Source organism: Orcinus orca, chromosome 8, assembly GCF_937001465.1.
Source record: "Orcinus orca chromosome 8, mOrcOrc1.1, whole genome shotgun sequence".
In the NCBI taxonomy this organism is placed as follows: Eukaryota; Metazoa; Chordata; class Mammalia; order Artiodactyla; family Delphinidae; genus Orcinus; species Orcinus orca.
The window spans coordinates 107,135,087-107,147,498 of record NC_064566.1 but is presented as its reverse complement, the minus strand read 5'-3'; the positions used below and the strand labels follow the sequence as shown (position 1 = coordinate 107,147,498).

At 41.4% G+C, this 12,412-nt stretch overlaps 1 protein-coding gene across 2 annotated transcripts in view; it reads left to right on the top strand.

The window, feature by feature from the left end:
* LOC101270320 (opioid-binding protein/cell adhesion molecule) overlaps window positions 1-12,412 on the top strand; it is a 1,084,701-nt gene that overhangs the window by 963,022 nt on the left and 109,267 nt on the right. For both annotated transcript variants that reach the window (XM_049714323.1, XM_012536988.3), the window contains exon 4: window positions 8,475-8,600. In XM_049714323.1, the coding sequence (XP_049570280.1) occupies window positions 8,475-8,600 (126 nt within the window). The remainder of the gene's footprint in view (window positions 1-8,474; window positions 8,601-12,412) is intronic.

Below are 12,412 nucleotides of genomic sequence, written 5' to 3'. Positions count from 1 at the left end.
CTTCTAAGATTTAGTTCTTACATTTAGGTATGTGATGCATTTTGAGTTAATTTTTTTATATGATGTGACGTAGGGGTTCAACTTTATTCTTTTTCCTGTGGATGTACAGTTACCCCAGCACCATTTGTTGAAAAGACTTTTCTTTCTTCATTGCATTGTTTTTGCATCCTGTTGAAAATTAATTGGTCATAAAAGTATGGATATATTTCTGGACACTTAATTCTATTTAACTGATGTAGACGTCTACCCTTATGCTGATTTTTTAACAGGGAATATTTACTAGGGTTGTGTTAAGGATTAAAGGAAATAATGTATATAGAGCACTTAATACCAGCCTCAAGTAAATAACCACTAGCTATTTTGTTGTTGCTCCTGGTGGTGGTAGCACTTTGTTCCCAGGAGTAGCCCCCTTGAACTTTCACTGTGGCTAGAAGATCATTAACTCACAGAATTTAGACCAGAAGGGACCTGAAAATTCACAATCTAACTTCTTCACTCAAAACTAACCAAATAAACAATCAGACACCATCACCACCACACACACATACACACTCACACCAGTACACATACACACACAACACATACACATACAAACACAACACACACGCCCCAAAGCCCGAGGGCTTAACTGATTTACAAAAGATCACACAGCTGTGGAGAAACCAAGATTGGAACCTGTGACTCCTGATATTTGGTGTCATGCTTTTTGCACCATAAAATAATACTTAGTATGGAAAATACGGCACGACCAAGCCTAGCATGCGTACTGTCATTCCCCAATTAGTCTTAACTCTAGTTTATGAAATAAGCTTCCTTGTTAAAACACAAAACAAAAGGTAATCCTAGAATAAAACAATGAGTCTTTAAAAAGTCTTTACTGTATTTTTTTTTTTAAAGAAGATGTTGGGGGTAGGAGTTTATTAATTAATTACTTTATTTTTGCTGTGTTGGGTCTTCGTTGCTGTGCGAGGGCTTTCTCTAGTTGCGGCGAGCGGGGGCCACTCTTCATCGCGGTGCGCGGGCCTCTCACTGTCGCGGCCTCTCTTGTTGCGGAGCACAGGCTCCAGATGCGCGGACTCAGTAGTTGTGGCTCACGGGCCTAGTTGCTCCACGGCATGTGGGATCCTCCCAGACCAGGGCTCGAACCCGTGTCCCCTGCATTAGCAGGCAGATTCTCAACCACTGCGCCACCAGGGAAGCCCGTTACTGTATTTTTTTAATAAACAAGCCTTGAGTGTTTAAAAATGTAGTAGAAAGCAGCTCATATTTATATTAGTTTTCTCATGGTCTCTTAACATATTGTTATTCTCTGGGGATAATAGTGATAATAATAATAATGTGAAAACAACAATAATAACTATTTAAATCTCTTTAAAATCATTATCTCTAATCTCACATCCCTTTGTGGCAAATATTTTTATGCCCATTTTATGGTAGAGGAAGCTTACGCTTAAAGGGCTTAATCACACAGAAAGTAGTTGGAAAAAAAATGGTATTCAGACTTTAGCCTCTATGACTTCAAATTATAAGATTCTCTTTTCTGTTTGTTTTAGCTGTGCCATTCAGTCTTAAATAAAACACTTAAAACGTGACTGTCAAACACTGTGCCTGGACAGAGACAGGGTATAGTTGCAATGGGTGGAATTACTGCCCTTGAAATAAGAGGGCATGGTGCTGAAGTTTTTACCCTGTTCTTTCTAGAAACAGAAACAGAGGCCCCTAAAAGAAAATAGGTAAGGAAGAGCCAGGTAATTTCTTTATATAAACATGTGCGATTTGCCCTACGCATTCACTTGGGTTTGATAGCTCAGATTAAGAGGCAGAAATTAACAATTAGTTATCAAATATTTACTTTTTACTCTGGAATTGTCCCAGCTATCCAAGGCAAACGTCATTTATGAGTGCTGACTTAAAATGGAAGGAATTGAGATTTAGAAAATGAGCAGTCAGGCACAGATTAGCCATTTATCAGATTTTAAATGGCATGTATATTAACAATCATATATAAACATGAACAATAACAGATACCATTTATTAAGTACTTATTTCCAGGCACTGTACTAGCATGCTATACACATTTACACTTAATTCTTATAACAACTTAGAGAGATAAATTCTGTCATCTTCATTCTACAAATGAAGAACCAGAGCTCAGAGGGGCTAAGCCAGCGTTGCCCAGGGTTACACAAGTCTACTGGACTCTAGAACCTAAGCTGTGGTGCATGGCCTCTCGTACACTGTTTCAACTTTGTCACATCAGCTTTGTGTAGGGTGGTGCTGGTATGTCCAGAGTTCAGTCCCCAATTACCTTTGCACAAAGAAACATTTCTCCTTTAGAAAAGATTCTCCTGTCTCAGGCTTGCTCTCTCACAAGTATACAATAACGTGTATACACAGTCTTGATAATAGGCACTTATTCATATAATACATTTTTATTAAACACCTATGTGCCAAGCATAGTTCAGTACACTGGGAGTATAGTGGTTTTTAAAGCTTATAGTCCAGTGCCAGAGACACTTTAAACAAATAATCATACAAGTGTATATAAAAGCACAAAAGTATATAAGAATTCTTGAAGACAATTTAAAGGTTGAGAAGAGACTGTAAGAAGAGGACATGAATTTGATGGGTGGGAGAGGACCGGGGTCATCAACGAAGACTTCTCTGAGGAAATAATATTAAAACTGAACCCAGAAGGAAACAAATACGAAAGGAATAAGGTGGAGAGTATTTCAGGGAGAGGAAAGGGCAAATGTCAAATGTCTAGAGTGGCGAACACTTGCCAGATTGCAACACACACACTTTAAAAACTTCCACATAAATGCACTACATTTGGGGGGAAGGATGCTACTTCATGTCAGGCTTGGTGTTATATAATAGGAATACAAGGATAAATAGAGCAGGACTTCCCTGGTGGCACAGTAGTTAAGAATCTGCCTGCCAACACAAGGGACATGGGTTTGAGCCCTGGTCCGGGAAGATCCCACATGCTGCGGAGCAACTAAAGCCGTGCACCACAACTACTGAGCCTGCGCTCTGGAGCCCGTGAGCAACAATTACTGAGCCTGCATGCCACAACTGCTGAAGCCCATGCGCCTAGAGCCCGTGCTCCACAAGAGAAGCCACTGCAAGGAGAAGCCCAAGTACCGCAATGAAGAGTGGCCCCCGCTCACCGCAACTAGAGAAAGCCCACGTGCAGCAACGAAAACCCAATGCAGCCCAAAAGTAAATAAATTAAAAGGTTTTTTAAAAAAGGGGTAAATATAGCAGATCCCGTCCATGGAATAGCTCAATTTTAAAGATAAATGGTATGATGAAGACATAAACAAGAATTCCTTGGGAGTGGAAGAAGGAAGAGTGAAGGCGTCATAAACGAGGTCTTATTCAAGTTGAGTATTGAAGGGTGAGCAGCTCATAGGGCACACTAGTGGGAGTGTTTCTGCAGCAGAAGGAATACGATGTGTAAAGGCATGGGCAAGAGAGAACGATGTAGCCCCAGAGAGAGATGTGGGACTCCTTGTCAGAGGAGGGGCTGGCACTGAGGCTATGGCCAGGCTGGGAATGGTTTTGTAGATCCTGTGCAGAAGTTTGGGCTTCACAGTCTCAGCCAGGGGCAAAGGTTGAGGGTGTTAGGCAGAAGCAAAATATTTAAGATGTAACTGTGGGGGGCATATGGGGTCTGAGTTATGAAATGGTGGTGGGTAGAGAAATGAGGAGACTTGTAATATTCCGAGGAAGAGACGATGAGCTTCTCAACTAAGCCAGTGGCAGCGAGATTGGAGAGGAAGGGCCATGGGTAAGACACACTGGTATGTTTAAGAGCCCTCGGCCATGCTGAGGGTCAAGAGAACGTGTAAATACCTCATGGCAACCCCGAGCCCAAAGAGACCTTCCTTCCTCAAGACACTGATTGCAATCTGATAAAACTGTGTTTGTCTGTCTCTCTGTATGTGTATGGAGAGACAATATTTTATCTATGTCTATATCTATATCTGTATAGGTATAGATGTGTATCTATATGTCTATATCTATCTATCGATCGATCAGTCGATCAATCTACCTATCCATCCATCCATCTAAAATGACTACACTCTGGGACTTCCCTAGTGGTCCAGTGGTAAAGAATCTGCTTTCCAATGCAGGGGACGCGGTTTCGATCCCTGGTCAGGGAACTAAGATCCCACATGCCACGGGACGACTAAGCCCGTGTGCCGTAACTACTGAGCCCACACTCTGGAGCCAGCGCACCACAACTAGAAAGAAGCCCACACAGCACAACTAGAAAGAAGCCTGTGTGCCACAACGAAAGAGCCCACATGCCACAACGAAGATCCCGCATGTCACAGCTAAGACCCGACACAGCCAAAAATAAAATAAATAAATAAATAAAATAAAATATACTTAAAAAAAAATAAAATAAAATGACCACAATCTGAAGTCCTTGTAGTTGTGCAGTGATCAATCTGCCCAGCCATGTTAGGACACATTATAGCCCACCACTGTCAATGAGAAGATAACCAGATGCATGCGTGACCTGCAGGGGAGGGTCCCCAGTGTCTGTAGATGCGACTGGGAACACACTGTGCTATTTGTAATCCTTTAATTAGACTCTTGTGGGTCCTGCCATTTTCTTTAAGTAATTTCAGCATTTCTGGTAAGATTGTTATACATGTTTCATGTTTATCTGTATATTCATAAACACTAGCGATAGATAGATGATAGGTAGGTAGATAGATAATAGGTAGATAGATGATAGATAGATAGATAGATAGACTCATTTGCCACAGATATGTGTCTGAAAATTGAACAAAGCTCTCTTGTCAAAATACGTAGAAGCATTTAAATTTATTTCCAAGTGCTCCTTTGTTCAAAGGTTATCACAGAAACAAGGGGAGGATCATGATGCTATTGCCAAATTCAAATCAGATTTAAATGAATTACAAGTGTTGAGTACCCCCCTTGGCAAGCTCAGCGCGGGAGAAACCAGGATGACTGCGCCGCCCCACACTCAGCGGCAGGCGCTGCGCTGGGGAAGCCGGCTGACCAGTGGCACCGCCGTGAGGGAAGATGCAGGAGGGAGGACCTTCGAAGCAGAGGAGACAGAAAATGCAAATACAAATATCGTGTTTAGGGCATTGATGGGAGGTTAAACAAAGAGGCGATATAATATAATGGAAAGAATTCTGCCCTTTACTGACCACGTGACTTTCGGCAGTTTACTTAACCCTCCCCATGCCTCAGTTTCTTCATTTTTAATAGTGAGAATATTTGTTCTGTTTATCTCATAATTTGTGAAGAATCCATGAGATAATGCATGTGTAAGGAAGTTGAAAGTCATCAAGTCATATGTTAATAAGTAATACATATTATTACCTATTACACACTAATAATGATGTCATAATTGAGAACAGAAAGAACTTTCCTTTCTCCCACGTCACTCTCTGTGTTTCCTGTCTTACTGGCGACCCTCACCTTTGACACTGTCCTTACCTTTCCTCCTTGGGGAAAGTGACAGAGGACAGTGTGGGCCTGCAGAAGATGGAGGGGTTCACTGCCTGAGGCTTGGTGAAACGTTTGCATCAACCTTCACTATCCCCCTCCAGGAAACTCCCTCCTAATGGGGGTAAATCACCTGGGGAATGAGGATGTCCCTCAAATATCTATAGAATTTTACAAATATCTCCTAATCCAGGACCTCTTAAACTATCCGATGAGACATAACATACATGGAACTGATAGCCCTGAATCGGGAGCCGTATTGAGCAATCTGTCCCTGGGCGTCAAAGCTGCAATGTCCTAAATTCTCCTCCACTGACCAGCTATGCCCGCAACCCTCCCACCGCAGCTCTGTCCACCTTACAAACAGAGAGAGTCTTGGGTCTAGAGAAAGAGAGCTTCAGATGGCCTAACACATCTGGCTAAAGCAGACATTATTCTGAGAATATTCTGGGAGGTTCACTGAAGTTGTTGCTTTATAAAAAAGTGAGAAAAAGTATTGACATTTCTAAGCCCAGAACAATTTTTTAACAAGCTGGAAAATACTGAAAAACGAGTAGTACAGTTTTCTCAAGAGAATGCAGTGTAGTTAGAAAGTACACTATTTTTTCCCACTGTGTATTTCGGTAAAATATGTGCAAAGAAATTTCAGGCCAATTCCTAATGCAGAAATAATCCAAAATGGGCAGATTTATAAGCCAGGTAATTTTTATTTATTTGCTCATGTGGATTCCCTTAAGATCGCAAGTGTTCTCCATGTTACTTACGGCTTCTCCTTGAAAAGACTTTCCTCTAAGATCTCAGCAGCATAAAACTCCAGACTGCAGAGTTGTCTGAATCAAGCATCAGTCCCAATTCTCCTCTGCCACTGACTCAGGGTAGTTTGGAATCCACTAGCACTCTACCTGTTTGGTAATTAACAATTCATAATTAAACTGGCAGTTGGAATAAATCAGCATAACTATAAGCTTGGAGCCTCCTCTCTCTGTTGTCCACCCTTCCTTTTGTTTTGAGAATCTGAAAGAAAATTGAGAAGAAAGTTTTAGGTATCAGAAATCCTCCGTTAAAAGTTTTGCCCTCCTTAGTTTTGGGATGTGTTCAATCTGTTCTTTGGATCTTTCTTTCAAAGAGGAATTAAGCAGGTACCCTTGTCAGCCTTGTGCCAGACACTGAGGAAAAGAGAGGTGGGTGTCATTCCATCCTTTTCCTCCAGCAGCTCACTCTCTAGGTAAAGAGACAGGCATAAAATAATCAGCTGTAAGTACAACACATTCAGTCCCCTCCCCAGGTGGGGAGGTGGGAGATTCTCTTTACAGGATTTGGGGAGAGGTTAGGGAAAACTGCAAAGGGGAGGTGACCTTTGATGTCCCTTGAAAGATGAGCCGTGTCTTTTCAGGTAGGAAATGAAAAGAAGAAGAAGAAAAGCAAAGTTTTGGAAGGGCCTGTGCCTCTGCCGTGTTCCCAGGGGAGCTGGGTCCAGAGTGTTCAGTGAGCGGCCTTAGTGAGGACGCTGCCAGGAAGAGGCTTGTCGCTGGGTTGGGGTTAGACGCAGAGGGCTCAGGTCAGGGAAAATAGGCTTGTGCGAAGCCTGGGGGGCACGGTGAGCTAAGGGAGCAAGTAGCGGGGCTAACAGTTTGATGAGATTATTGCTTGAAAAGATCACTCTGGTCACGTGGAGGGGGCAGGTTGGAGGATCCAAAATTGGAAAGAGACCAGGTGGGATGGTCCAGGTGGGAGGTTGTTGCAGTTGACCATGTGGAAATTGGAGAGAAACCCAACTAGGTTGAGGGCGATGAGAAGTAAGATTAGAGAAGGAATCTAGGTATTTTCTGATGCCCAGCTTCAAATTGAATTAAAAATCAGGCCTGGAGGTAGGACAAGGTAGACAGCAAGACCAGGGGTCACGTCAGCCTTTGTGATGCTGACAGGTAAATGGACGTGGACCTGGCCCATGAGAGGACAACAGTCTGTTCTGAAAGATGACATCATTGCTGTTGTCATCCTTGTCACCACTGTCATCTTAGCAGCTACCAGTGATTGCTTCCTTTCTACCAGGTGCCCTGGTCAGCCATGGTTTAATTGAAACCTCATAACATGAGTTTAGCTACTGCTATCATCTGTTTCACAGGTGAGGAAAACAAAGCCTGAAGAGATGAAGACAATTCACCTTGCCCAGATCACTCAGCAGGTGAGGAGCTGGGCTCCAGAGCTCTGCTCCTAACTACTCGGACATGATACCATTACAAATAAATTGTATAATGTGATCTTAGCGTAACAGTAGTAGCCGGGGCTACTATCGCTGGTGGAGTCTAGGGGAGAAAGCAATTAATGCTGAGTGGGAGAGTCAGTGAAAATTTAACCGAGTTGTAAAGGATACATTTTAAGGAAGGAGCAAGAATTTCCAGGAAAAGAAATGTGATTTCCAGGAAGAGAAATGTGAAAGAAAATAATTCCCGGACCGCACAACCTGTGTGAGGTCAAAGAATTCAATAGTCTGGAGTGCTCAGGAAATGGTAACTAATCCAGTGCGGTTGAGGCTTTGTGAATGAGTCGTTGGAAACAAAGGCTGAGCTGGGGATTACGTGTGTGGTTCCTGCATAAGCCAGGGGTTCCACTAAGAGGAATGAACACACGGGTCCGATAGGAACTCTTAGAAAACTTTGTATTTTCCCTTTGGTTCTGCTTTTCCATCAACCATCAGTAATGCCTGTCTCTTCAGTTACTGTTTCCCCAGCACCCCACACACACACCTGCATCCTGGTACATCCAGACATTATGTAGAGCTGCTTCCATGAGTGCCCTATACATGCTGTGTTAATGGTCACATCTTTGGCGAATCAAGCATAAAACTCTAAAATTTATTATTGAGAATAATATTTATTTTTAAAAACATGCTGTATGAATATTTATAGGCTAACACCTCCTTTTGTGCCAAGAATCGTTCTCATATATTTCTTTTCCCCTCTGTCTCCTTACAGTTCCTCCCCAGATCATGAATATCTCCTCAGACGTCACCGTGAATGAGGGGAGTAGTGTGACCCTGCTGTGTCTTGCTATCGGCAGACCTGAACCAACGGTGACATGGAGACACCTGTCAGTCAAGGGTAAGTCATTTACTTGGAGGAAGTTTTCAGAGTTGGTATATTGAAGACTTGCTTCTAATGCACAGCAAAAGTTCAAGACTCAGAAAGCAATGCTGTATTTGTAACATAGTGATGGAAGAACAAATAGATTACATGCATCAGTCACCGGGTATTCCGTTCTAAAGAAGGGTTTGTAGAGAACATTTACTGAGTTATTTTCTCTGTCCTTTTTATGACCTTAGAAGACTTGTGTTTTCCCAACTATGAAGGACAGAGATGCCATAAGAATAACTTCCAACAAAGATACTAATGTCTCAAGGTGGGGATGCATGGGTCAGTGGGTTGTCTGTCCTTTCTTGAAGTAGAGGGCTAGAAAGCTAGACTGTGCACTGAAAATGTTGGTGTTATTTTGTGCATCCAGGAGAAAAAGGATCTCCTTCTCAGTGCTTTCAGGACACTTACCCAGAGTGGAAGAAGGATGCTGGAAATGGTCAAGTGCCTGTGCTGGGCGCTCAGTGATTGGTATTAAACATTAGTTATGATAATCTCCAACTTAATAGGAAGGGAACCAAAAGGACAGTGGACCTTATCCCTTTGGAAATAAAACTTACTCTAAGTTGAACTTGAGAGATGGGCAAAGAGCCACCTGATGTATTTACCCTGTTAACAGAAACTGATTAATTCTATAAATTATACAAGAAACAAGTGCTTTCTCAGGCATTAGAAAATATAAACATGAAACCCAGTGAAAAGGAAAATGTGTGGAGTATGCCTGTGTGTGATATATAAAATAATATAAATCTAGAGGAAAACTAGGAATAAATCTTAGTAATGTTGAGCTAGACAAGGACTTGCTAGTTCACTAAAGCTCTAAGCATAAGAGAAAAATGATAACTTTGCTTTTGTATTATTTTCCTGTGATTGCCATAACAAAGTACTACAGACCTCATGGCTTAAACAACAGAAATGTATTTTCTTATTGCTCTGGTTGCTAGGTGCCCATGATCAAGGTGTAGGCAGGATTGGTTCCTTTTTTTTTTTTTTAAGAAGATGTTGGGGGTAGGAGTTTATTAATTTATTTATTATTTATTTTTGCTGTGTTGCGTCTTCGTTTCTGTGCGAGGGCTTTCTCTAGTTGTGGCAAGCGGGGGCCACTCTTCATCGCGGTGCGCGGGCCTCTCTTGCTGCGGAGCACAGGCTCCAGACGCGCAGGCTCAGTAGTTGTGGCTCACGGGCCCAGTCGCTCCGCGGCATGTGGGATCCTCCCAGACCAGAGCTCGAACCCGTGTCCCCCGCATTAGCAGGCAGACTCTCAACCACTGCGCCACCAGGGAAGCCCAGGATTGGTTCCTTTTGAGACCAGTGAGGGAAACTCTGTTCCAGGCCTCTCCCCTAGCTTCTGCTGGTGTTTCCTGGCTTGTGGGTACATCACCCCAATCCCTGCCTTCATTGTCACATGGCCTTCTTCCTGTGTGCATCTCTCTGTGTCAAATGTTCCCTTGTTATAAGGGTAGCAAACACATTGGATTGGAGCCCACATTTATGACCTCATATTACCTTAATTACCTCTATAAAGACCCTATGTCCAAATAAGGTCACATTCTGAAGCACTGGGGTTAGAACTTCAAGGTATCTTTTGGGGGCGTCGGGGTGGAGGATGAAATTCAACTCATAACTGGCCTCATCAATATTGAAAATACCATTAATAGTAAATGAAAAGACAAGCCACAGATTGGGAGCAAACATTTGCCATCCATATACCTGACAAAGAATTTACATCTGTGCTGTATGAAGAATTCTTACAACATAATTCTAACCACCTACCTTGAAATGAACCAAACACTGAAACAGACAATTCACAAAAAAATATATATGAATGGAATAAGAACATGAAAATATGCTCAACATATCTATCATAGAAATGAAAATTAAACTGTAATCAGATTCCACTACACAACTACTAGAATGACAAAAATTTAAAAGACTGACAATATCAAGTGTTGATGAGGATGTGAAGCAACTGAAACTCTTATACATTAACTGTGGGACCACAAAATGGTATTGTCACTGAACTTAGTTTCAGTAGCTTGCCACTCAAAAGCTAATAATTTGAGAGGCAAGTGTCGGTAGAAAGGAAAGGTGCTTTAATCATGAAAGCCAGCAATCTAGGGAGATGGTGGACTCATGTCCAAAGACCAACTCTGAAGATTCTGCTCAGCCAGGACAGTTTTTAAAGGGAAAAAGGGGGGAAGAATCTCAGTGAATCATTTAGGCAGGAGGTTGGGTTCTGCATCATTCTCCGTTGCATGCATACTGGCTGACTCTCTCCTCAGATGTCATCTGCCTTCAGGGTTGCTTGGGGGGGCTATTGGGGTAAAGAGCTAGTCTTACTTCTTTTTATCTAGGAAAAGAACCAACAGGTTAGACTAGGCATGGTGTGCATTCAGGAGAGCATAGGTCAGGAGTTAGTTTAAATTGCCTAGTGATCTCATTCCTATAATTAGGGTCTTTTAAGGTTAGAGGGGAATAGAAATGGACAAACAGGAAAGGGGCAAAAGTATTGCTATAAGTACTATGGAAAACAGTTTAACACTTTGTTAATAAAGTTAAACATACACTCAGCATATGACCCAGCAATTCCACTTCTAGGAATTTACCGAAGATAAATGAAAACATATGTCCACAGATATACATTGTACACAAATGTTCATAGCAGCTTCATTTATGATAGCCTCAAACTATAAATAAACCAAAACCCTCAACAGATAAATAGTTAAATTGTGGTAAATTTAAGCAACAGATGGTTTCTCAGAAATTAAAAAGAACAAACCACTGATACATGTAACAAAATGGATGAATCTCGAAAGCATTCTGCTAAATAAGAGAAGCGGAAAAAAAAAAAACAGGTACTTTATGATTTCATTTATATGAAATTCTACAACAGGCGAAAACTAATCTAGAGTGACTAAAATCAGGTCAGTAGTTACATAGGGTTGGGGTTTTTGGATAATTGACTACAAAGGGTACAAGGGACTTTTTGGGGTGATGGAAATCTTGAGCACCGTGGTCGTTATATTGGTGCTTAAATTAGTGAAAACTAATCAATGCTACACTAAAAATGGGTGCATTTTGTTGTCTTTGAATTAAATCTCAATAAAATTTGAAAACTGTACCTACAGAGATATAGGAAATAATGACCTGAAAATGTGCCCCTAATTTGGAACATTAATTATGTGAGAAGCATTCACCAAATGAAAGACTGGATGTGCTACTAGGAGCGTTATTCAAACTTTCACTATCTCATGTTCCCTATGTACGTTGAGAATACATATTTCAGCCCCTGCCTTGTTAATAATAAATCCACCAGACATCCTTTGTGTAAAGACCTCAGGTTTGAAATCCAAAATGTCAATATTATAAAGTAATATTAACAATAATATTAAAAGAGGTATAAGAGATATCACAAAGCTCAACTTTAATATAAACACAGCTGTAGCTTGTGTTCCCAAAGATACAAGCTCCATCTGTGGAAATTTTGCTTAAAGTCAGGGGGAATTTTGATTTACATTATACACAGAAATATGTCTAACCATCAGACTAATTTCAGTGCATTTATGTGATCCTAAACACACAGTTTTCTCAGCCTAGGAATCTTTTGGAAGGTGCTTTGACTTTGTGGAACTGTTTTAAAGCAATTCTTCATAATGGTTCCATGGTAAGGGTTCCCTCTTAAAATAAGAAAGATTCAGACATATTCCTAATCTTTTATATAACATAATAGTTGCAATGCAGCCTCAAAAAAAATCCCAAATTGACATTCCTCTCTCCTCTTT